General features: G+C 50.4%; 1 protein-coding gene across 6 annotated transcripts in view; it reads left to right on the forward strand.

The window, feature by feature from the left end:
* Positions 1 to 25,861, forward strand: part of CARD11 (caspase recruitment domain family member 11) — a 91,619-nt gene that overhangs the window by 41,687 nt on the left and 24,071 nt on the right. For 2 of the 6 annotated variants that reach the window (XM_033096791.1, XM_033096795.1), the window contains exons 1-6: positions 1,027 to 1,148; positions 15,588 to 15,710; positions 18,715 to 18,927; positions 20,579 to 20,716; positions 21,767 to 22,092; positions 24,849 to 25,028. In XM_033096791.1, the coding sequence (XP_032952682.1) occupies positions 15,704 to 15,710; positions 18,715 to 18,927; positions 20,579 to 20,716; positions 21,767 to 22,092; positions 24,849 to 25,028 (864 nt within the window). In that variant the 5' untranslated portion in view covers positions 1,027 to 1,148; positions 15,588 to 15,703. Of the gene's footprint in view, positions 1 to 1,026; positions 1,149 to 15,587; positions 15,711 to 18,585; positions 18,928 to 20,578; positions 20,717 to 21,766; positions 22,093 to 24,848; positions 25,029 to 25,861 lie in introns of those variants that run through there. The other 4 variants (XM_033096793.1, XM_033096792.1, XM_033096794.1 and 1 more) reach the window with 4 other exon arrangements.

Genomic DNA, 25,861 nt, shown 5'->3' on the forward strand with positions numbered 1-25,861 from the left:
CTCACCGCTGCAGCGGCCACCTCGGGGGTGAAGGCCCGGGATGCGAAGGGCCGGGAAGGAACTTTCTAGGTGGTGGCCATGCTGTGTTCTTGACCGGGTCTTGCTCTCGGGAGTGTGTTCTTTTCCATACTCATTGAACTGTATGCTTGTGGTGCATGCAGCTTGCTGATCAGACCAAAATGTCTTTAGAGAAGAAAAGGGAGCAGTCAGTTCCCTCACGATCAATGCAGGGTGGGAGATAGAGAGGGATTGGGCTTTGGCCAATGATAGATCTGGGCTGTGTGTGAAGAGCCGCGGAGCACAGGGTGAGACTTGTGTCCGGCTGTGTAGAACTAGGGGGGACAGGCAGGCCCCTGGGAAAGGGGGCAGGGCTAACCTTTGTGGATCCCCTATGTGTGCGGGAAGCTCCATCCACCCCCGCTGCTCAGTCTCTCTCCCTGATAGTTACACTAGCTCGTCCACCTCCAAGCATCTACACTGCAGGCCTGCCGGGGGCATGGGGTGTTCAGGACTCTGCTGCAGACAGAACACCTCGGGGGAGTCCGAGATGTTGGGAAGGGAAGCACCTGGTGGTGTGTTTGGCTCTGAGCACCACGGTGTGAGGCTTTCGGAAGCATCTTCCAGGAATGTTCCAGGTCCTGCACTTCTTGCCAACCAACCTCCTCCTTGGTGCAGTTCAGTCAGGGGACTGTGGTCTCCTGGGTGACGTCCGGCATAGTGGCAGGGCCCGTCATAGCAGGACAGGCAGATCTGGGGTGCTGCCTGGAGCCTGCCCATTCTTCTCTCCCCTCTGGCCCCCCCCCCAGTGACAGACATGGCCCCCAGTTCTCTGCAGCTCCCGCTTGATATGCCTTCCAGAGAGCACAGCCCCCTTCTCTCCTCCCAACCCTCCCCACTGTGGAAAGTCACCCACAGAGTCTGCTCAGAACAAAAATAAAAAGGGAAGTATGGTAGCCCACCCCAGCCCCCCCTTCTGCCCCTGCTAAAAATAGAGGTGGCTTCTGAGTGGGGTGTGTGTGGGCTTCCGGGAGAGGCTGCAGCATCAGCGTTTTCTGGGGGCCTGGCTGACAACGCGCTGGAGGAGAGGGTTTTGAGAGGACCACGGATAGACCCCCAGCCAGACCGAGGGCAAGCTAGTTTGCAGACATGTGAGTACACTTCTCACCTGGCCGATCCCTTTGCTCTGGAGCAAAGCGAGTGGAGCCCCACTCTTGTTCACAGAGAATATTCTGCAGCAGATCGGGGGGCTGCTGTGTAGGCCCCCCAGCTGTTTCTCTTTATTTCGTCCACACTGTGCTCCAATGGCTTCGTGCATGTTCCTTTTCATTTCTTATTTCCTTAAAATGGTGGCCCCTCAGCAGCTGGTGCTGGGCAGCTTTGCATGCTGCAGCTTTGATGGCACAGAGCATTAGCCCTGAGCCAGAGGGGGCTCCCGACACGTGCCTGGTGACTGATCTGGGCAGGCAGAGCAATCCATTGTGTTGTGGTGGGTTTCTCTCACTTGATTATGATGGAGGATGGTGCAGAGGGCTGAAAGTGGGCTGCGTGCATAGAGGGTGTTCTTGGTGAAACCGTGAGATGCCACAGCCCCGGTGGGGTGGAGAGGACGTGGGTGCAGTGTGTGTTTCCAGAAGCCGGGCCCTTGCCTTAACCTGGAGCCCCCAGCCTTGGCGTCTCTGGATTACCTCCCTTCCTGGGGAGCACCTTTCCATCAGTTCCTCGGAGGTTTATTAAGACTCCGTATGCAAAGAAAGAAGCCTGTTGTGTGACATTCAGGCTTCTTTCTTTGCATACGGAGAAATGCATACGGAGTGAGCCCAAAGGCTCATCGAGGCCCAGCCCCTGCCCACAAGCAAAATGGAATGAGAAGGAGTCACTGGATAGCCGAACCAGGAGGGAGACCTTGATCCACAATTCGAGGAGGAAAGGCTGGCCAAGGGGGCAGAAGGACGGGGAAGCTCACCTCCCCGCCCAGGATTTCTTGGAGGTATCATTGAAGGTTCCTGGTTTCCTAATGAAATGTTTCAGGAAGCCATGAAGTCCTGTGGGCTCGAAGAAACTTTTGCAGCCCTCACTCCCCGCTCCAGGGGCCTTTTGCTGACTAGAGACTTAGTCTACTTTTCAGGGGTCAAACTGATGTCACTGTTTTGAGGAAGTCGCCGGGGCCTTAGAGGCTTCCTTCACAATGAGAAATGAGTGATAAATTCATGATATCTGAAAGTCACCCCGCAGATAACATCCCTCAATGCAGAAGTTTCACCGCCCGCCCGATGAAGCTCCGGCCTGGCCTACAATATGCTTGTGTGACGCCGGGTGACCAGCCTTCGAGCCTGGCTTCTTACAGAGCTCCTGGCAGGCAGGCAGCACAGATAAAGGACCGTAAAAGCAGCCGGTTGTTCCTAACAGCCTCGGTGTCTGCTGTCCGGTATCCTGGTGCCTTATGTAATCACTGGTGATTGTTATCATTTGGCACCGCCCCCCCAAAAAAGGCTTTCCGGTCGTGCATCTGATTTACCAGCTTTCGTTTCCGTGGCAAGAAGCCAGACATTATCTCTGAGCTTAAAGATTCCCTACTTCCATTCACTGTTAACTTCAGAGACTTGTTAAAGTATTTCCATCACAAGTGTGTAGGAAGCCTCCAACACCATCTGAAAAACCCGACCTTGTATTGCTGGCGCGTGGTAATAGAGAAAGTGAAAAGCAACACCCACCAGCCTGCAACCCCGACAAATTCATTTAAAGACACTTTTACACAACAGATCACTAAAAGAGAGGCGAGCTACAGAACTCTCTCCTTAGAAGGAAAATCAGTGTTGTATTTTGAGATGTTTTGTGACAATCTCCTCCTGACTCCTTTATCTCAGTTACGTGGAAAATATGAGTCGCCGTATTTTTACATTTCAAGTTCTCTCACGGCTTTAAAACAGGTGAGCCGGCCTACAGGAAATTTCTCAAGTTTGTGTGAAAGATGCTTTTGGCCGGGGGCTCGCAGGAGGAGGGATGACTGACAGGACGCCAACACTGTCCAGCCCCCCAACCAGACCCGCTCTTCCTTTCACACCCCTGCACCCACCACTCACCACCCCACCTTCTTCCCTCCATTTGCTGCCTCTTGCTTCATTTCTCTTCCCTTTTCTCAGCCATGCACCTGTGGGCACTAAAAAAAGCTCTGAGTTTCTGTTCCCTTTTCTGCCCTCATCCTCTCTCCTACCCCTCGCACTACCCTCATTTGCTGCCTCTGCCTCTCTCCAGCTGTTTCCGTGACACCGTAGCACGCAAAAGTCACTCTCCTGGCTCCCACAGTTTCCAGAGCCTCAGGTTTGAAAGCCACTGGAGTGATAAGGTGATAGGCGTGTCCTTGCCACATGGGGCTCAAATCTCGCCTCACCCCGTGATGCCGTCTCCCTAGGCCTTTCTCGTTTCTTCATAGAGTTGATGGTGCCTTCCCAGCAGGGCTCTTTAGGGACTGGGGTTTGCGCTGGTTGAGGACCGGGCCCCACACATGTGCTCAAGAAAATGTCGTTGTTTTTATTGGTTTTGTTTTATTGACCCAGGGAAATTCCCCATTTTAATGTGGACAGTTCCCTACATTTGGCACGTGGGCAGCATCGTGCCCCCACCACCTCTGGCTCCAAGGCATTTCCTCACCCCAAACAAACCTGGTGCACATTAGTGGTTACCAGCTCCCCCAGCCCCTGGCCACCACCATTCTGCTTTCTGTCTCTATGGATTTACCTGTTGGGGACATTTCACACACGTGGAGTCGTCAAATGTGTGGCCTGTGTCTGGCTTCTCTCTCTTAGCATCATGTCTTCAAGGTTCATCCGTGCTGCAGCGAGAGTCAGAACTTCATTCCTTGTTATGGCTGAATAGTATTCCTTTGTGCGGATAAGATGTCTTTATTTAAGGGTCGCTGGCATTGAGGGTTCGGGGCTGCCAGGACTGGGAAGGGAAGCTGGGCAGAGGGCGGGAGCAGTGGGCACCTTGTTCGGCACCGTGATACAGCGAAGATGCCTGAAGCGACGTCACCCTACCCGCCCCACACCCCCACCCCGTCCGGCACCCCCACCCCGTCCGGCACCCCCACCCCGTCCGGCACCCCCACCCCATCCGGCACCCCCACCCTGTCCGGCACCCCCACCCACCCAGCACCCCCGCCTGCCTGGCACCCCCACCCAACACCCCCGCCCGCCCCACAGAGCAGCTCCATCTAGTCGTGAAGACCGGGCTCCGGGCCTATTGGAGGGGTACGTGGGAGACACGAGCGCTCTGGCCAGCCTTCCCGAGCTGCCGTCTGGCTCGGCTCCTGAGGACACTATTACAATTAATTCTGGCCAGCCCTCGATGATCTGAAGTAATAGGGACCAGAATAACCCAGAGCTAATTGAAATGTGGGGTAGCGGGCGGGGGTGGTAGGAACGGGGGCCCTTCTGTGAGAGAACTGTTTATTTGCAGCTAATTATGACTAAGAGCCCCCTCAATGTCTCGGGCCTCCCCCTGCTCCCTCCCTCTCAGAAGCCTACCGTTTGATTGGACGCACAAACCTATTTTGCTCCCAACATAGTGGGTGCTTAATGAATGCATTTCAATGCACTTATTCTCTTGCCATCTCTTTGGCAGAGCACTCCAGGATAGAAAATCCAAGTGGTTTGAATTTCACTTCTGTGCCCACCTAAGAATCGTGGTAATGAGAGCAGCGGATATAGGCATCCTGCTTTATTCTTCTAAAAATGTCTCCAGTGAGTGGTGACGTTTCCACGGGACACACAGAAGATGGGGAAATGGGGCAGATAGGTGTCTGGAACTTCCACAAACTGGGCCATTGGCCCCAGAAGGACTGGGCGATGGCTGTCACTATTTGACACTTCCCTGAGGACTAGTGAGACACCTCTTATTTTCCTGCCCAGCTGAACACTAACAATCACTGCTGCATCCTGCAGTTTTCCATCACCGGCATCACGATTGTCCCTCTGCTCCCAGATTAGGTGACAGGACCTCGGCACGGCCACACAGAATTTGTGGAGCATGGTTTTCCAGCTCTTCTGAGCAGCAGCAATTTTTTATTAGACTCGGCCTGCCTCCGCCCTCCGCCTGTTGCGGGTTCTGTTCCTGACTCATTCTGTCCCGCTTCTCTGATGTTGAGTGAGTGCCCACTGCGCCTCAGACACCCATAGCACACATGGCATTGTGCCCTGCTGGTCCAGGGAGGTGTCTCCTAAAGGTGCGCCGGTGGAGTTCCTGGAGACTTCCCCTTGCTTTACACAGCAAGGCAGTGCCATGTGAGGCTTATTCCAAAGCACACTGGCTGCTATTGGGTTATCAGTTTTCACAGAATTAGGAATCCACAAACCACACTGGACCCCAGGATACCAGTGGCTAGAACGGACCCTCCTTGTGAATGCCAAAGGCCTTCAGATTCTGGCAGTGCCCCCGGCAGGGCACATCGCAGAAGTCAGCCGTGGCCTGGACACTGGTGTGGTGTTTGGGGGCACCGCCAGAGAAAGGGTTCTCTGGCAGAATGGAGGAGCAGCTGGCTGTTCTGCATTCCGCCCAGTTAAGGTGGCTGGTGACAAGATGGCTCTGTCCCTGCAGGTCAGAGATGGCAGGGACATGTATTCTAGGCTTCGAGTCCATGACTGATCGAGAGAGCAAGACAGATTAGAGCTCCCATCCAAATTGCAGGCACAGCAAAACCAGCTGGGTACAGACGAAGGGCATATGATCCCGTCAGCAGGCTGTCATGGTGAAAACTCGCACCACACATGCGGAGATAATGGTCCTGCCTGCTGAAGGGAGGAAACTGTAACAAGGAGAAGAAAGCCGGTGCTTATCCATTGGAAATCAATCACTTTATAAATATTAAACGCCTATTTGTGTAAGAGTCTTGCGAGGCCACAGGGCATACGAGGAGATGTGAGCTGGGTTCCTGCCCAGAGGATTGTAACTACGTGGTCGGCAGACGGAGATGCTATCACACCAGGAGGGTGCGTTGTAAACCCGAAGCCCAGACAAAAGGGTTGAGGCCAAACCTTTTAAGTTTTTCTCTGAATTCTTTTTGGTGTGGAAGTAATTGTACGGGACATGCAGGCAGAGACTTCTCACTTCTGTCTCGTGTTTGCCGCTGGCTCCTGAAGGGGTGGACTAAGCGACGTTGATTTGGTGCCTAGTATGTACACGGCAACAACCCTGAGATGTAAGCGCTGCTTGTCCGTGGGGCTTAGAGAGGTTAAGCTGCATGCCCAAGGCCACACAGCAGCAAGTGGCAGAACTGGAGCTCAAACCCAGGACTCTTAACTCAGAACCATGTCCTTTCCACTAGAATACAGAGAGAAGCCGTCAATTTTGTCTCTTCAGGCAAAGGGTCTTTGGTTTGACGCTTTTTGTTTGATGCCAGTAGATCCCCGTGATCCGTCTGCCACAGCCCCTATCTTGTGGGGCAACGATGTCACCTCAAACCAACAAGCACAGCATACTGTGACCTCTCGAGGCAGGAGCTCCACCTTCCTTGTGGAGGTGCCCAGCCCCCCAACTCTAACCCAACAGCGGACAGACTCCAGAGACAGCCCATCTTAACAGTCGTTCCAGCCCCCACACCTCCTCGCTCTTCCTTTCTCTGCTGCCTGGAAATTTGCCCAGTGTCCTGATGTATGAGAAAGTACACTTCTGACCTCAAGCCTGAGCACCTTGGGGTAAAATAAGGAAGTCTGAGGTCTGCATAAAACTCAGGTCTGCTGCTTCCTGCACCCGTGTTTCCACTAGACCTGAAGGCATTTGGAGAGAGAGGCACTGGGCGCCCTGCTCGGACAGGGCCTGCAGCCTGCTGCTCGGGCGTTCCCGCTGCACTGAGGTGCCTCCCTGTAGGTGTTGACCTTGGACGCTGAGGGGAGAATTAGAAAGCTGGAGGCAGAAACACCCCACCCCCAATACTCCCACCCTGCTCCCAAGTAAGAAAACCTGAAATCTGCATTTTCCTAGATACTAACCTTCTAGTTGATTGAAATGGTTGGCAGAGTTATTTTCAGACACGTGGAAATGTGTTTAGAAGTGTTACCACATTTACCTATTCCCACGACATTTCACAAAATAGACAGCCCCTCACTGGAAATGCTTTCTAAATTGATCGCCACGTCGATTCTAAGTGTATTTTTGGCGTGTCTTATAACTGCGGGAGGGAGAGGCCAGTGCTCATTCTGTGTGCAGCTCACTGCCGAGGCCTCAAAGGACACTTGGGACGCTGCAGGGACCAGCTCTGGGACCTGGAGAGTCCTTCCTGGGAGCCGCAGGGTGCCCCTGGCAGGTTGCTGTCCTGCGCCTCTGATTGGCATTGTCTGAGCTAAGGCTCGCCTTTCAAGCATGGGCCCCAGGGGCTGTCACCCAGGCTTGCTCCTTCCTTCCTCTCCCTTTTCACCAGGTTGTCCCATTTCCTCACCTGTTCTTTCTTCTTCCTGTGAACCTGCAAGGCTTCCCCACCCTTGTTGCTTCAGGGTTCCCTCTCCCTGCCCCCGTTACTCTGCTCTGGACACCCTCCATTCCTCACTGGTCCTTGTCTTTTTTTCTCACGAACCGTCTCATAGTCAGTTTCTTCCTTTATCTTACAGCTAGTAATGTTGTTGAATCAAAGGAGTGAGTGAACAAATGAATGAACGAATGAACGAATGAATGAACGAATGAATGAATGGAGTCCCAGTCTCCTGCTTCAAGTCTGCTCTGCAGTACCCTCATCACCAAACTTCGCAGACATTCCTCCACAGACGTCCAAAGGCCTCGGGCCCGACCTGGTCTGCCATTTGAACCTACCTCATGCCCCTGTGGGATTCCAGTGCCAGCGAAGCCAGATGAGAAGAAGATAAAAAGGGAAGATTTAAGTCGGAATGTGGCACCCACACTACTTTCCAGTTCTTGTTCTTGGCAGCCCTGAGTGGGGCTTTCGTCTGACGACGCTGGTGACATTTTCTGTGAAATGCAAGGGCCCAGCCTTTTCACCTACAAGCTCCTTGGGCCGTTGGGCTCCTTCCTGCACAGGTCTCTGCTCATTAATGCTCAGGTTTAGGGCAGAGCCTGTCCCATGTCCAGTTTTGTCTGTTCCAAACTGTCTCTCCAATTCCCAAAACCAGAAAGTGTTCCGTCTACCTCTCCTATGAAACAACTTAATTTCTCTGCAGTTTATGCACCAACACGCATGCTCTGTGTCTGTCCACTGTGGGGTTGCTTTTGCACAGCAGAAGGCCCAGGTCTCCAGGCTGGACTCTGGGAGGGGATTTGTGTGTTCGCTCACTCGGCAGATGTGTGGACAGCTCACCGCGGGCTGGGCAGTATGCTAGAGCTGCACAAATGAACGTGACACAGCCCTCGTCTCATGGACTTCGCAGCGGGTGTGGAAATGAGGCTGAGGAGCACAGGATACGGGCAGGGTCGGAGGACACATCACAGAGGGCCAGCCGAGGCTCACCCACATTGCGTGCTCTCCCTAAGTTCTTCCTGGTTGACTGATTACTGCATACAGTTCTGTGACAATGGATGTTCTTATCATCAAACCTGAGGTCATAAGAGCATGCAATTCAGCAAACATTAAAAACCCACTGCACACTAGATAGCATGGTTGTAGACCGAGTCTCAGGACTGACATGACGAATTCAAAGAGGGACTATGGATGTTCTCCAAGTTTCTTCCAACCCAAATAATAAAACGGTGGCCAAGACTTTGAAGAATATGCCAGTGAGAAGGAATTTCGTGGGCCACATGAAGCGGGGGGTCTGTCTTTGAAAGCACAGACAGCTCCTGAATTGCAGCCAGCTGGTGGTCTCAGTGACGTAAGGTCCCGGGGTGCAGGGGCATTGGTTGACCAGGCTTCCAAGGTGCCCCAGGAGAGAGGACATTTCATACGGTCAGGGCCGGGCTTGCCCCTGGCCAGACGCAGGAGGCTGCACTGCACAGGAGGGAGAGGGTGACCCACTCTGGGATGTGGGTTTGGCACAGCGGTGCAGCCAAAGCTCCCAGAGACCATCTGAGCTGTCAATTTGTTGTGTGCATGGCTCTGGAATCCAGACGGAGCAAATGCTCTGAAAGGAGCCAATGTGATAAATTGATACCCATTTCAGGGCAATTTAAATCTGTCATTCCTAATTATGCTTTTTTCAAAAGCTTTCCTGCAGTCGTGGTAAAAAAAATGAGAGCTGGAGGGGGGAAAGCAGTTTCCTTTAGTGATACTCGAGGTGCCTGCTCCTCCAGACCGCTTTGCCTTGGTTTTTGTTGAAGCCACTAGGGAATCAGTTTGGACGTGTGCAGGGCCTGGAATCAGGAGTGGTTGACGTGGCCATGGCCTGGCGCTCCGGATTCCCTGAATGTGCCATGCCTCGCCCCGCCACACACACCCCTGAATCCTGATTTCCTACTAAGGCTTCCTCTTTTCCTAAAAGATAGCAAGACGAGGCATTTTTATTCCCCAAAAGCCATTGGCCCTTTGCCTGGGTCACCTGAAAGTAGGTGGATGGAGTACCTTGAGAAGTTCCAGGTATAAATTCTAGGTAGCCTGGTGCCTGGGGACACAGCCGAGGTTGGTGGGCAGGGCCTGCCTGGGACGATGGCCGAGAAGTCCGGCTATTACAGGAGATGGCCAAAGGTTGGGTGCACGTAGAAGAATGAGGGCTAAGTGAGAGGAGAGACAGATTCTAGTGGATGTGGTAGGTGGAAGCTGGAGAAGTGACCTGAGACTGACAAGTGAGGGCGCAGACCAGGATTGGAGGCAGGACAGTGGTGGGCAGGTGACATGCATCGTCCTACCTGTGCACTACAAGGCAGGAATGGCTAAGCAAACAGATGATGGTATCATCTGTTAGGTACCATCTCCTGGGCTATGCTTTATTTCCTCGTGGCATTGTAACCCCTCAGAGTCACACAGTCTGTCCCCCGCAGCACTCCATCCATGGGCAGGGCTCAGTCTGTATTGGTCGCCTGCTCACTGTGGGAACAGGAATGGACACACAGATACGGCAGCAGCTGCTTAGATGGTAGGGCTCAGAAGTCTGTGGCTGGGACCAAGGTGACTTTCTTAGACGGCTTGGATCTTATTTGTCACATGTATCTGTTAGGATGGTTTTCCTAACTGCAAGTAATAGAAACAAAATCAGCGTTTTATACTAGGGATTTAATTCTTCTCATGGGTCATGGACTCAGATTAGCTTGAACTCAAAGCCCTTGTAGCAACCTATGCAGCCATACTTAGAGTGTGGCCTTTGTCCTCATGCTCACAAGACAGCTGCTCTGCTTTAGAACACTGCATCCACGTTCCAGGTAGGAAGTGGAGACAAATAAAAGGCTCGGCTCACCTGAGTCTGCCCCACAGCCCAAAGAGCCTTCCTAGATGTCTCACCCAGAAACTCCCACTTACATCTCATTGGTCAGGATTGTGTCACATAGCCACCTCTAGCTGCAAGGGAGGCTAGACATACAGTTTTTCAGATGGGCACAGTAACACTCCCAACAAAACCAGGACTCTGTTAATAAGTTAGAAAGAATGGATACTGGGTCGGAAGCTGGCAGTGTCTGCCACTCCGCTGTGAATGTAAAATGGTAATTGCTGCTTTCAAAATACGTATCAGTGAAGCTCCGTTGATTGCTGTACACATGTTAATTGATGGGAAATATTATCTCAATATTTCAGTTGAATGAGCTGAGATAGACAGAGGTTAAAAAGTTAACTGGGATACCAAGGAAGAATCCTGCGGGGGAATTTTTTAGCTGCTTCTCTAAGTGCCCTTTTTGTAGCAATGAAAGGGAACAGGGTGGGGGGGGAAGACGTGCAGGAAGGGATGCTTTTGGTTCTTTTCCATAAAGGGCCATAAACACTGTACACGGCTGGGATGCTGATGGGACCAGTGTCTCTTCAGTCCTTTCTCACAGGCAGTAGATCATTCTTTTAAATAATCTTTTTCCCTTTTTTTGCCAGAAGTCCTTTTAATTAAGTAAAGGTTTCATTGGAATAATTAAACCCTCCATTTCAATGAAGCCACTCACTGCAATCATCCAGGCAAATCAATTAACCAGACGTGCATTTATCTGACTGGCTGTTGACTCACCCCCTCCTGGTTCCAGAGTTTTTGCCCTGGGGCAACTCAGGAGAGAAGAGGTGTCTGTCCCACAAGGACAGCTCGTTTCCAAAGGGCTTGGCACTCTCTGGATTTGAAGTAATAGCAGCCTCACTGTTTATTTTATTCAGGATTTGATTTTTATTTATTCATCCAACAAATACATATTGAACACCTACTAAGAGTAAGGCCCCGTGCTAAGTTCTGTAGAGGAGGCCGAGATGCGACACACGTGTGGCAGAGAGCTGAACCTCCCTGAACCTGTTTCTTCTTCTATAAAATGGGGATGATACTAGTAGCTACCTCAGAGGTTGGTCGTGTTAAATGAGATAATCCACATGGTGTCTGCCTACAGCAACTACCATGTACTTTTCATAGACAGCTGTTACAGAATACGCTCCAGCAAAACGAGGGAAGAAAGCCGTAAAGAGGAAGATAGGGAGCCCAGGATGCAAGTAATCTAATTGCTTAGATTAGATGTATGCTTAATAAATGTTAGTGGTGATATTTGCTAGTTTAATTAAGATCAGAGGCCATGGAGTCACTGAGGGCTGAGTTGGAATCTCTGCTCTGCCACTTAGTGGGATCTCACCCCATTATTTATTATAACTCTCCGATCCTGGCTCCTCATCATAAAATGGGAACAAGAAAACCTATCTTATCACACTCCTATGAAGGTGAAGTGAGGTGACATCTGTGAAGTGCCCAGCACACAGCACTTCTGGTTTATGAAGGTATGAGCCGTCTGACAGGCATTACAAAAGATAGAATGTGGTACGTGTGCAGAGAAGGGAGGTAACTGTTTGGTTCTTTATACTCTTAAGAATTCATGTTTCCAACTATTGACACGCGAAGGTCGGACAAATGAAGTTCATGAACTTTCCACCATGTAAGTGCACGGTGGAAAGTTTGCGAACTTAATTGTCCCATTCATCTATTTTTTTTAATTAATTTTTTTACCAAGATAATATGTGTGTCATGCAGAGTAAAGTAGTGAAATGTAAAGAAAAACATAGTTCCCAGCCTGGCCATCAACATCCCTAGTCCTGATCCCAGAGGCACCCACTTCTAACTCTCTATGTACCTGTCCTTAATTGTTTCTCCATCTGACTCTCAGACCTGTCCTTTGCTTAACAATATCATTTCCTAAATTATCAAATATATCAGATAATCATTCAGTGTTTCCCTCCAGGCAGCCTCCCTCTAATGGGCCCTCGATGGTCCTAGAATAATCTTGGCAGCTACTTCTTGCTGCGTCCCTCTCACCTTGGACTTTCCCTGGTGTTTTGTCCAGTTAGATTCTGTTTTCTGGGCTGCATGCCTTCCTCTTTATTGCTTTATTCCCTCATTGTACTAGAGTATGTCCTCCAGTAGCTTCCTAAGAAAGGGTATAGAGTCCTTGCCTTTCTGAAAATAGTATCATACTATTTTCACACATAATAGCTTGGGTGGGTTCACAATTCTAGGTTAAAACTATTTTCCATCAAAAATGTGAAGGTATTGCTTTATTGTCTCCCAGCTTCCAGTGTTTCTAGGGAAAGATCTGAGGCCAAGCTCGCTTCCCGTCCTTTGCAGATGACCTGATATTTTCTCTCTGGAAGCTTTTAGGGTCTTCTGTTATTCCCTGGTGGCCTGAAACTTCATAATGATGCTTTGCGAAGGTCCTTTTCCACTGATTATACTGAATGTTCAAAGTCTCTTTAAATCTGAAGGCTCGTGTTCTTACATTTGGAGAATCGTCTAATATTATTTCTCTGATAATTTCATCCCGTAATTTATATTATATCCTCAAAAGATATACAACAAAGGAAATATAACCTCTGTAATCTCTTCCTAGGATTTCTATTTATTGGACATTAGACCGTCTGAGTAGATCTCATCCCTCTCTCTTCTTATCTTCCTTCTCTTTTTATTAACTTTTTGGGAGATTTCTTCAACTATATCTTCCAAACCTTTTATTAATTATGAATTCCTGCTACCTTATTTGAATTGCCAAGAACTCATTCTTTGTTCCCTTTTTATAGCATCTTACTATTGTTTTATAGATACACTATTTTATCTCTTAATGGATTTTAATTATCAAATTGTGTTTTTTAAAGTTTTATCTTATTCTGTGCATTGTCTGCTTCCTGGATTCCTTGTCTTAGTTTATCTCCTCTGATCTCTTCCTTTCACATGGAGCCGTTCCTCAAACATCACGTGATCCTTGGCTGTCTTTATTCTTAAGTGGGAACAACACAGACAGTGTGTACGAGTGTTTCTCTAGCGGGCTTCGCTGTGGGGTTGAAATGGGGCTTGAATTACACACTAATGACTAACTCACCAAACAATTGATGCCTTTTCCGAGAAGCAGTAGTTGTTCTTTTTAACCCTGAGCCAATATCTGCCATCTTAGAACTTGTTTTTAGTTCTGTCTTAAGCTTGTGTATTCAAGTGATGTTTCACGGAACTTTTGTATGTATACTTTCTGGTTAGTGTCATTTAAATGGTAAACCTGAAAAAAAGGCAGTTGTAGGGTCTGTAGAGTAGTGATTAAGAGGAAGTCAGAGAACCTTGGGTCCAAATCCTGCCTTCCATGCTAATTATAAGACTTTGACCTCTCCCAGCTTTGATTTCCTTGGCTATAAGACAGTGGTGATGATGATGGTGATGATGGTGATGGTGGTGGTGATGGTGATGATGGTGATGGTGATGATCATGGTGATGGTGATGATGATGGTGATGGTGATGCTGGTGATGATGTAAGACAGTGATGACGATGGTGATGGTGATGGTGATGATAGTGATGATGGTGGTGGTGGTGGTGATGGTGATGATGGTGATGTAATGATGGTGGTGATGGTGACGATCATGGTGATGGTGGTGGTGGTGATGATGGTGATGATGTAAGACAGTGATGACGATGGTGATGGTGATGATGATGGTGATGGTGATGATGATAGTGATGGTGGTGGTGGTAGTGATGGTGATGATGGTGATGATGTAAGACAGTGATGACGATGGTGATGGTGATGATGGTGATGGTCATGATGATGGTGATGATGATGGTGATGATGATGATATAAGACGATGACGATGACGACGATGATGATAACAGTAGTAACGCCTGTCTCAAAGAGCCCTTGAGATAGGGCTCTGCTTAGCAAAGTACCAGGCACACAGTCAATGGTCTGTAAGCATCAGGGGAGATGCTTCAGCCTGTTGAATGTTCTACCCATAAGTTCTGACTTATGGGTAGAACAGGTGTATGAGGTGTATTGGGACACCTCATACGCTATACATTTTTCCAGCCTTAGGGCCAAGTTCTCAAAGATGTAATCAAAACTCTGAGGGCATAAATAGTGGGTCAGCCTCACAACTGGTTGTCCCGTGCCTTGGTTTCCCCCTCCTCACCTATGCATACCTGTTTTCCCTCCCTCACAATTAATGTTTTAAAAACTTTCTGATTATAAAAGAAACACATGTTCTCTTTTCTAATGCAAGTGCAGGAAAGGCTCATTTCCCTTTGCCCCTGCTTGCTGGCCTATGGCCAGCCCTACTGGTCTTGACACTTGGCTCTGCAGGTCATCCCTCAGCCTCATCCACAGTGCCCACGGCAGTGCAACTGCTCTTGTCCCAGCTACAGAGCAGGGAGAGAACACCAAGGAGACGGTGTCCTCCAGAGAAGCGTGTCACTGTCACTTGCCCGGGGCCAAGGGCCGGTGACAGCTCACTCCAATCCAGCTGACACCCTACAAGAACAGCTTCTGTCAGCTCCGAGAGAGCTGGTGTCACCTGTGATTAATCCTCAAAGCCAAAACCAAGCAACTTGCTGATTAAACAGTGGCATCCCAGGGTCCCCATCACTCCCAAGTGGAGCAGTCGTGGAGCAGCTGCCTGAGGCCCCACCACAGGGACCCCGGCAGCTGTCAGGACAGAGGTCAGGCCCCTCTCACCTTCTCAGAGTTTGAGCCCCACCTAGCCTCCCATTCTCCAGAAGGAGAACTGGCCCTTCCTGGTAAAACCCACAGTCAGGCTCCTAGAGCAGCCAGGCATTCCCACGGCCTTGTCAGTCACCGTGAGAAATGTCACCTTGGGGAAATCACAGAGTGTGCCATAGCATGTTCCTGCCCAAGCCCACGGCCAGCCGGGGGCTGAAGACATAACTCACAGTGAAGGAAACTCGTCTGGGCTCAGGAATGTGGTTGCTGCTTTTGAACTCATGAATTAGTGGCTGATGAGAAGGTCTCCACTCTGCGTAGAGAGATCGTCCCCCGCCATGAGCAACCCCCAGGCGACGTGTGCCCCTCCCTCTGTCCCCAGGGGTCTTAGAACCTGCAGCCAGCGCGGCCTTGCAGACTGCCCACAGGCTGGCACAAAAGCCCTGCTTCCCAGCTGCTCCTGGGCAGGTTCGCCTCATCACTGTCACCTGGAAAGATGCACTCGGCATCACTTTGATACCTGAATGCTGCTCTCGCTCTCTGACCACCTCTGTGCCAAGTCACGTTCTCTCTCCTTGGACAGATCCCGGCCATCGCAACTCCAGATTCAGGAGACTGGCTCCAGGAGGGACAAGCCCCAGGCAGGAGTAAAGTCAAACCTCCACCACAGGGGAGCAGCTGCCGTCGTGAGCCTGCCACATGCCAGGTACTTCTCATGTCATCTCCTTTAGAGCGAACAATAAAGGGGAGGTTACCTGAGCCGTGACGGGGAGCAGTGAGGGGAGGTACAGGCAGCAGGCTCTGAAGCAAGCAGGAGTTTGGTGGAGAATCAGAGAGGCCAGCGTGCGTGGGACACCGTCAGGATGAGAGCGGCAGGGCTGGCAGGAGGCAAACCACACAGGGCCTTGAGGGCTCAAGATCAGGACTTTGAACTTCACGGTAACAGCCATAGGGAGCCACACGATAAATGTTTCCAGTGAATGAGTGAGGGACTGAGATCAGCAGCTGCCACGGAGTTTGTCCACAGGCAGGTAGTCTCCTTGTCCCGAAAAAAAGATGATAAAATGGCCCACCTGTAGGGCCTGGCCCAAGAGCCTTGATCTTGTTTTCCCTGCTGTTTAATAGAAAGACCAGTGTCGTCCAGGCTTTGATTCAAGACCAAGCCAGACCCTGCTGAGAGTTGGGTCAGAGTTGCCACCAGCTCTGGCTGAGACTGGGGGAAGGGAGGACCATCCAACGTGGGTGCTACCTATTTGGAAACAGGAAAGAAAGGTACATTTTCCTTAGTGAATGGAAGTGATCATACAGATTCGTCAGTGAGCGGCTGAGGTGGGCGGCTTTTATGTGGCATGAACCCAAACTCACCAGGTGACCCAGGTAGCCAGGGCCCTACGTTAGCAAACGGGCTCGCAGAGGTTAGGACTTAAGTCTGTAAAGCCAGGTTGTTGTCTGTGCAGAGTTTATATAGTGAATGGGACTGACTCCTCAGTTTTACTCACTTTAAGTCAGCTGCTGCTCGTAACAGAAACATACTGTGACTCAAGCCCTCTGGTTGCACATAGCAGAGGCCCACGCAAAACAGCTCAAATTAATAGGGAGCTTGACGAAGGCCTAGAGTGAGGACCAGATGCCACCTGCAAGGACCAGATCCCGCACGAGGCCAAGGCTGACGGGCGGGAGCTGCGGTTAGCTACCCGGAGTGCCAGGCCTCACACTTCTCATGGTCTCCCACTTCTCGGGATCTCTCACTGCAGCTCCCTCTGCCTGCCTGGCCTCCTGCCTGTGTGTGTGCTGTACCATGACCCAGCTCTAGCCTCCGCAGCCATCCTGGTGCCACCTCTAGTTCAGTTCCCCACAGCACACACACCTAACCAGTCTCTCTGTGGCCTATATGAAATCCCCAGGTCAAGGTGCAGGTCAGTTGGTCTTGGCCAGAGGGTTTATATGGCACCAACAAGAAGATATCAGTGCCGTGGCCTTCTGAGGGGATGTGAGTGAGAAGGCACATACTGCATCCTGGAGCGTCTGTTGCCCTGGCCGTGGCCTTTATCTCAGTGAATTTCACAAGCCTGCGCCCACTTCACATGCCAGCTGCAAGTCCCAGGGGTCATCCGTACTCTCACTGGGTGGCTGTTAATCAGGGATTCCCACAGGCCCCTCAGCAGGTGCAATAATTTGCTGGGATAACTCACAGAACTCAGGAAAACACTGCACTTATTATTATTCCTTATTTTAAAAGATACAAATGAAAAGCCATATGGGGAGGTACATCGGGCAAGGTCTGGAGGGTCCCCAGCACAGGACCGTCTGTCCCCGTGGAGTTGAGGTGCCCCTCTCCCAGCATGTTTGTGCATTCACAAACTTGGAAACTCCTGGCAGCCCATTGTTTAGGGATTTTGATCAGGGTTTCTTTCCGTGGGTGTGATTGTTTCAGTCAGCCACCATTGTGATGAAATCAGTGTCCAGCCCTCTCCTCCCCACGAGTCAGGGTGAGGCTCAAAGGTACAACCTTCCAGTAACTTGCTTGGTTTTTCTGGCCACCAGCCAGCCCCATCCTGCAGCTCCCGAGGGGCCCTTATCAACTAGTCGTCTTATTACCATGCAAAAGATACGCTCTCACCACACAGGAGTCCAAGAGTCTTAAGAGCTCTGTGCCAGGAACCTGGGACAAAGGTTTTTTTATTATATATACTACATGCATGTATTCTGAAATTTACTTTTTTGAAAAACAATGTGTCTTGGGGTGTTTCCATGTCACCACATCTGTGCTATATGCTGTGGTATAAAAGGGTCCTGGAATATCTCCTGACGAATATTTAGGTTGTTTCTATTTTCCCCTCTTACAAATAGTTCTAAATGGTCAAGTAAACACTTGGGGGGACATTAAATATCCATCAGTAGGGAAATGGAGAAGGAATTTTGGTATCTCCTTCCAATGGAATAATATATTCAGCAGTTAAAGACGAATAAGCCAATTGAAATTCAGAGATTGTTAATACTGACAATTGAATGAAACGACATTTTTCAAGGGCCTGCTGTCCATGAAATGTCCAGAGCAGGCAAATCTGTAGACATAGAGGTAGATTAGTGGTTTCCTGGGGTGGGGGGGGGGGGGAGGGAGGGGCAACTATTGGAGGGAAGTGGGAGTGACTGCTAAGGGATGTGGAGTTTCTTTTGGGTTGATGAAAATGTCCTAAAACTAATTGTGATGATAGTTGCACAACTGTAAATACACTAAAAACCTTTGACTTGTACACTTTAAAAAGGTCAATTGTGTGGTCCATGAATTATATCTCATTAAAGCTATTTAAAAATGAACACACTAGATTTATATGCATCAACCTAAATAAATCTCAAAAAATGTAGAGAGTAAAAAGCAAGTTTTAAAAGGAAACAAGGAAGCATACGGTATGACACCATTTACGTGACACTGTAAAACCAAAAATAATCGTATGTATTGTTTTGGGAAAGGTAAATTCTTAGTGAGATGTACCAGTTGGGACGGAAAGGATCTACTCCAGCTGCAGCCTGTCCCCTCTCCCCCGACAAAGCCCTGTCTTCCTGTGCCCTCCTTTCTGAAGTAGGTAAAACACATCCAGACTTCCCTCTACTTCTCCAACTTCCTGTACCCTAGAGAGCACTCTGAAGCGCTGGACAGGGCTGCCCAGTGAAGCCCTGCTGTTGACCTTGTTGGGGTTTCTGTCTGAGAGGGGGAGGGCCCAAGATGGACGAGTACATGGAGACCCTGAAGGACGAGGAGGATGCCCTGTGGGAGAACGTGGAATGTAACCGGCACATGCTGAGCCGCTACATCAACCCTGCCAAGCTCACCCCCTACCTGCGCCAGTGCAAGGTCATCGACGAGCAAGACGAGGATGAAGTACTCAACGCGCCCATGCTGCCGTCCAAGATCAACCGGGCAGGTGGGTAACCAGGGGAGCCCCTAGGGCAGGGGAGAGGGGGTACCCTGGTGGCAGCTGGAGGAAATACCCTTCACCTTCAGTTAGCTGTACCCACATGACGTGTCTCGACGTCGTGAGTTTTTCGGTTGGGGTCCACAGACAGACCTCTGCCCACCCCTGTGCCCCCACCAAGCTAAGTATGGAACTCAGAGGGTCCCGAACTTGGACAGGGGGATGACGGTTATTTTACTCACCTAACGGAGCTTTGGAATCCCCTTCAATGATGAATGTAGGTAGGCAACAAATGACAGTAACGATCAGCAATACCTGTGACTTTGTCGCCAGTAAAACTTACAGGCGTCTTCATATCACATTACAGCTGTTACAGATCTCCCCAAATGTTGTTTACACTCATCTCTCCCTTGAAATTGTAGTGCTTATTAGAGCTGTCGTGACGTTGTGTTATTTAATGCATCAATAACGGAGCACATTACTGAGTCATAACTTTACCATTGGATCGCTGTATTTTATGGTAATTGTTTCCTGTTGTAATCCAATGCATTTTATATGTTTAAAAGTATTACTCTATCATTGTCACCCCAATAAATTTTAATTAAAAAAAAAGGAGAAAAAAATGTATTATTCTGAGAAGGGGTCCATAGACTTTTCTAGACTGCCTAGTTAGTGTCCATGACACTTTACCACGTTCATTCACAGTAATAAGAGTGGTTTGTGAAACTTGTTCTGGGTTTATATATGTATGTGTGTGTGTGTGAGTATTTGTCTCTGTGTGTGGGCATGAGGTCACAGTGTAAAATATATTTCTGTGGCTCATGGTTTAAAAGGTTTGAAAATCACTTTCCCGCAGTGTGACTAGTGATAAGTAGCTCATAGGCTGCGACTCTCTGTTGCTTACATGGCAGACATCACTAATCACAGCATGCTTTCCTCCTGAGCTTCGATATAACTTTAGACGCCTTCTCAACACAGTGCTCCAGGCAGCTCCACCAAGCAATCCATTGACACAAGATGAAACTTACTTATTATGTCTATCCTATGGAAAAGGTAGTTTTAGGAGCTCAAGGGAAGAAACAACTGAAAATAAATTGTTTAAGGAAGGGCCAAGAAATGTAAACAATAAGTGGATCCAGTAGGGTGGAAACTGAAAACTGCTGGGCAAATTACATTTAGGTTAAAGATGTTTCCAGACTATGCAATAATCCCAAAGAAGAACAGGGAGCTATGCCTGCTTCCTGTCACTTCTCCTAGCTCCCCACACAAATGTTTGTCTTTCTGCTCTGAATCCCAGAGAAACATGTATTATTCTGTAATTGCTATTGTACTTCCAACCTCCTTCAATCACATAAGAGCTGATGCCTATATGGTTCATTTTAATGCTGGTCAACTGGGAAGCTCTTTGAAACTGTTGGTTTCCCGAGGCGGCAATTCCATTTATCCTGGTTCTAACAATTTCTTAGAAAAAGGAAACTCACACCCACTGAATCCCTGTTGCGAGCCTGGCACTTTGATTTACATTATCTGGACTCCAAGATACAACTCAGGAGTGACAGAATCTGTCTTCCTAGAGTCCAGGATAAGATTGGACATGGAGACTCGCATCCAATCAGACATGTCCTCTTCTTCTCACTGAGTGATTTGGCTTTTCCCCTAGGCCGATTATTGGACATTCTACATACCAAGGGCCAAAGGGGCTATGTGGTCTTCTTGGAGAGCCTGGAATTTTATTACCCAGAACTGTACAAACTGGTCACTGGGAAGGAGCCCACCCGGAGATTCTCCACCATCGTGGGTGAGTGGTTTTGCCATCCAGAGCATTCAGACTCTGGTAGACGTGTGTGTGTGTGTCCCTGTCTTGTGGTGAGACAGTTCTAAAGCTATGAGTCCGTGGCATTAGGACTGTGCCCCTCTGGCACTTATGGGCTGTCAACCACTTATTTCTGCCTGATGATGCAAAGTAGGTGACGGGCAAACTGAAGCAGGAGCCGAGAGAAGTAGGTGCTCATGGAACATCCCCATGGACATTGGTGGGGCAGAAGAGATACTTGTACCACCCTCTGGACCTTGTCCTTGCCTTGCCTACTCTCTGGCCAGTATCCAGAGCCAGAGCCCTTGGTCATCTCGTTCTCTTAATTTTCCTTCCTAAATATTTCTGAATCAGTCTTCTCTCTATCTCCACCACTGCCCCGTCCAGATCCCTACAACGCTGTCCACTCTACATCAAGGCCAGTGCTCGCCAGTGCTTTCTCCTCTCCTCTTATAAACCTCCCCTGCGTAAGACCTTTCCGTGGTTTTCCATTGCTTCCATCTAAATACCCACATCTTTAATGCAGCCCACACAGGCTGAACGTGGTCCAGCCCCTGCTGACACTCCCAGCCTCACCTTTCTGCCTCTGTCTCTCTCTGGGTTCCCGCCACTTTGGTCTTCCTTCAGTTCCTGAAATGTGCCAAGTCCCTCCCGCCTCCCAGTAGGGCCTTGGCAATGCTCCACCTTCTAGAGTGTGTTTTCCTCCTACACTTAACATTGCAGCTCAACTGTCAGGAGCCTTCTCTGAGCCCTCTGCCAGCGGGCTGGACCTGGTCCCGGGTACACACTGTCACAGTCAAATCCTCAGTCTGCAGTTACACTTGTGTGTGATCATCTGCTTTCTTAATGTCTGTCTCCCTTAGCAGACCGTGAGCGCTGCCGGGCCCAGGCTGTGTTGCTCACCCTGAACCCCAGTGCCTAACGGTAGTAAAGTGTTGGTGAGTGAATGAGTGAACGAATGGCGCCTGCCCCACGTCCAGAAGCCCCCTCCTGCGCTCCCCGGCCCCAGGCCTGACCGGCTGCCCCTCTCCACAGTGGAGGAGGGTCACGAGGGCCTCACGCATTTCCTGATGAACGAGGTCATCAAGCTACAGCAGCAGATGAAGGCCAAGGACCTGCAGCGCTGCGAGCTGCTGGCCAAGTCACGGCAGCTGGAGGACGAGAAGAAGCAGCTGACGCTGATACGGGTGGAGCTGCTGACGTTCCAGGATCGGTACTACAAGATGAAGGAGGAGCGGGACGGCTACAATGACGAGCTGGTCAAGGTGAAGGATGACAACTACAACCTGGCCATGCGCTACGCCCAGCTCAGTGAGGAGAAGAACATGGCAGTCATGAGAAGCCGAGACCTCCAGCTGGAGGTGAGGGCGCGGCGGGGCGACGGGCCGAGTTGGGCGAGGGGCGGCGGAGGCTGCCGGCGCCCGAGACCCCCGAGCGGGCAGCAGGCCGCCGGAGCTTCGCGCTTCTCACCTGCAGAGGGGGAAGGGAGGCCGCGTGTTGCCCACGGCCTGGATCCACCGCACGTGCGCACACGGCCCCCGGGAGCTCAGCGCAAGAGTTCAAGACCCACCTCCTCCGTTCGCATGTGTGCGCATGTGCACACAGAGCAAGCGGGGCTTCCTGCCACGGCATCAGGACCCAGATCACGTGGCGTGTGCAGACTAGGGGCGCTTCCATCCTGCTCAGGAGGTTAGACCTACCACGCGCAAGTGCAGACATGCCCACATGGGCCCACGGGGGTTTCCCTCCTGCTCTGGGTCCCAGATCCACCATGAGCATGTGCACTATGCGCACAGAGATAATGCACCAGCCAGGTGAGGGGGAAGGTGGGAAGACCCAGGGGACCAGACGGTGGCCCCAGAAAGGCAGCGAGGAGAGGGACACAGCACCTGTTCCAGGGCGGCAGGAGGTCCTTGAGGCTGGGGCTCTGCCTTTCACAACTGTCTCCACAAAGCTCAGTGGGGTAGCCAGTAGACTTATCAATGAACAGTCTGCCCGCCGGATAATTGATGTCATTAATGACTTCACCGTCAAAATGGAGAAAGGGAAGGGACTTGGCTTAACTCACTCATTCTTTGTGCTTATGGACGGCCACCATGCACCAGGGTGTTTTCCAGGGACACATAACTCAAGACCAAGGAAGGCCCTGCTGTCATGAGGCTTACATTCTAATCAGAAGACAAATAGATACACGCCTGGCAGTACTGAGAGGAAAATAAAGAGTATGAGGATTGTTAGGGATGCTGTTTTAAATAGGATGGCTGGGAAAGGTTGGTGAGAAGGGGACACGTGACCAGAGATCTGAGGAAATGGAGGGAGGCAGCCATGCAAAAGGTCCCAAGTAGGGGGCATGTTTGGTGTTTTTCTGGAGCCAAATGAGTAAGGGGCATGAAAGGTGGGAGAGATGGCCAGGGTCCAGATCGCGGGGACCTGGTAAGAACTTGGTAATATATTCCAGCTGTGGTAGGAAGCCACTGAAGGATTGAGAGCTGGGGAGTGACAACTGATTTATATCTAGAAGGATCACTTTGGCTACTGGGTGGAAAATGGAATATTTATTAAGCACCTGCCATGCATAAGGCACGGTGCTTAGCTCTGTGGGGGACGTGGGGATAAATAACCTGATTTCTGCTCAGGTCACTTAGGGTTTAGTGGAAGCAAGCAGATCAGTAAACAATCCACTGAATTCAGATGAATTGAGTCAGTGGCACAGCGGGTGGGAGGGTTTCTGTTAAGAGCATCAGCTCTTCAATCCTATAAATTTGAGTTCAGATCCGGCTTCTAGTTTCACCATAGTTGGCTCTTGGCCTCAGTTTCCTCATTTGTAAATGGCAATAATGAAAATAACACCTACGCCCTAGGATTGCTGAGACACTGCACCATAATAAGCCTGGTAAAGTGGGTGACCCAGTAAGCACCCCTCAGTGCTAGCACTCCATGCCCACTTGGGTGGAACGGAGGCTCTGTACAGGATACTTGGGTGGATCTTCCAGGATTCTGTTTTACCCAGGATTTGGGGAGTTAATCTCTGGCAGGGACTTACAAGTTTCTCTCCGAGAACTTTCTCCTGTATTTTCTTTCCCTGGAGATACATTAATGCTGAGACAGCGTGTCTAGGCCTATGGAGTCCCTAGGTGATTGCTCAGCCCCAGGCTGCTTCCCTGGGGCCCTCATTCCTCCTCCCCTCGGGCCATGGGGCTGCAGCAGCTGTCCTTCCCTTGTTAAAGCCACCACCCTTACCTGCCAGATATCTCGAAGCTATTCTCCCATAAGCCTAGAATTTAAAAACGACAGCCACCCCTTTGGTGCCTCCCTTCCCTGCAGCCCCTAAAAACAATCCCCTTGTTTTGGGTGTTTTACCAAGGCTGATCCGTTTGGCGGAGCAGACACTCTGAGTCACAAAGTCTTAAGAAGTCTTTTGATCCCAGTTCCTGACACTCACCTCTTGAGCTTGAAGCGCAGCATAGCTCCAGGGGTCCCGCTTGTAGACGTAGTAAGTGCTTCCTCCAGGAAACCAGTCCTTCTAGCACTAACTCTGGGCAGGTCCTTTGGACCACAGATCCTGTTAACTTACAGTCCAGTGAATCTCAAGCCGTGCTTCTAGCAACAGCGCCGTTTGTTCAAATAAAATCTAGTGTGAAACCCACGAGAACAAAACCTGTGCAAGCAGAGCTGCTCTGGGGGGTGGAGTCGGGATGGGGCCCTGCGCCCTAACTGGGCTCGGCAGGGCCGTCCTTGAGTTCTGAGGATCAGAGTTTGAAGCCCATCGTAAAAGGGCGTTGAAGTGGGTAATAGACCTCAGGGAAACACCAGTGGGTATCTTTTATCCTCCTGTGTAGCCTGTTCCACCCCATAAAAGTTACCTGAGGGCATTTTCTAAGCGCCTTTAGAACTATTCTAAATTAACGAATCAGGAACTCTTCACCAGCAAGGAGATGGTGGCTTATTTCACTGGAAGGGGTTTCTTTGCGCCCTTCTCTGTCACCACCTGGAAGAGGGAGAGAGAGGGCATAGCACAGGTTCTGCTGCAAGTTTAGGGCCATCTGAGGAAGCATGGCCTTTCCCGAGTGTTTCCTGCCAACTGCCTTCTCCCCTCGGCACTGTTGGGGTGTTGCAGATCGATCAGCTGAAACATCGGTTAAATAAGATGGAGGAGGAATGCAAGCTGGAGAGGAACCAGTCACTGAAACTAAAAAATGACATCGAGAATCGGCCCAAGAAGGAGCAGGTTCTGGAGCTGGAGCGGGAGAATGAGATGCTGAAGACCAAGATCCAGGAGCTGCAGTCCATCATACAGGTGAGCTGGGGAGGGCGGGGCCAGTCACCTGCCCAGGACTGCGGGCAACTCAGGGCTTCCTGGGGCGACGTAGTTTCCTCCTCTGTAGACGGTGTGAGCACACACCCACTTCTCACAGATATGACATCATGTGAAACAACACTTGTGAAAAGTTTCCTCAATTGACGCACTCCACAAAAATCATTCACACGGATGCCACTGTCCTTGGTGCCGTGAGGAAGGTACAGCCGGAAACCCACTTGCCCTTAAAGATCTGAGAAATCAGCCACAAGCTAGCTCCGTGTGGTTTGTTGAAACGTCCAGCCTGCCTGCTTTTGGCAGCACAGAGTCAGGTGTGGGGTTAAACGAGTCACTGTGGACTAATGCCCCAGAATGTGTCTAAGGAAAGGAAACAGGCAGCCCTGTAGCATTAATTCCCCCGGGACTGCCTGCCTGGTGTGTAAGGCTCTGGTGCGGAGCAGAGGATGGACACGGTTTAATCAGGGCAGATTAGTTGATATTTCAGGGGAAGCGTCTAGAAGGCCCATCAGCCCTCGCTGTTGTCACCTGTGAAGTGTTTGAGGAGCAGCACATGCTTCTCCGGCTCTGAGAAGAGCTAGGGCAGAACAACAGGCCATGGGGTATTCCTGAGCACAAGTGGGTTTTATGCTTTTTTCCAGGTGATAAAATTCTTAAACAATAAGCTGCTTAAGGACCCCAAGAGACAGCGATTCATGCCTGTACTTTCCTGGCACAGAACCTTCTGGTCTCTCAGTGTCTGTCGCTGGCTTTTTTGTCCCCCGCCTTCTGGGCCCACCTTGCTCCCTGCCCTAACCCTTCCCGCCCGCCCGCCC

This window comes from Rhinolophus ferrumequinum, chromosome 24 (assembly GCF_004115265.2).
Source record: "Rhinolophus ferrumequinum isolate MPI-CBG mRhiFer1 chromosome 24, mRhiFer1_v1.p, whole genome shotgun sequence".
Classification (NCBI taxonomy): domain Eukaryota; kingdom Metazoa; phylum Chordata; class Mammalia; order Chiroptera; family Rhinolophidae; genus Rhinolophus; species Rhinolophus ferrumequinum.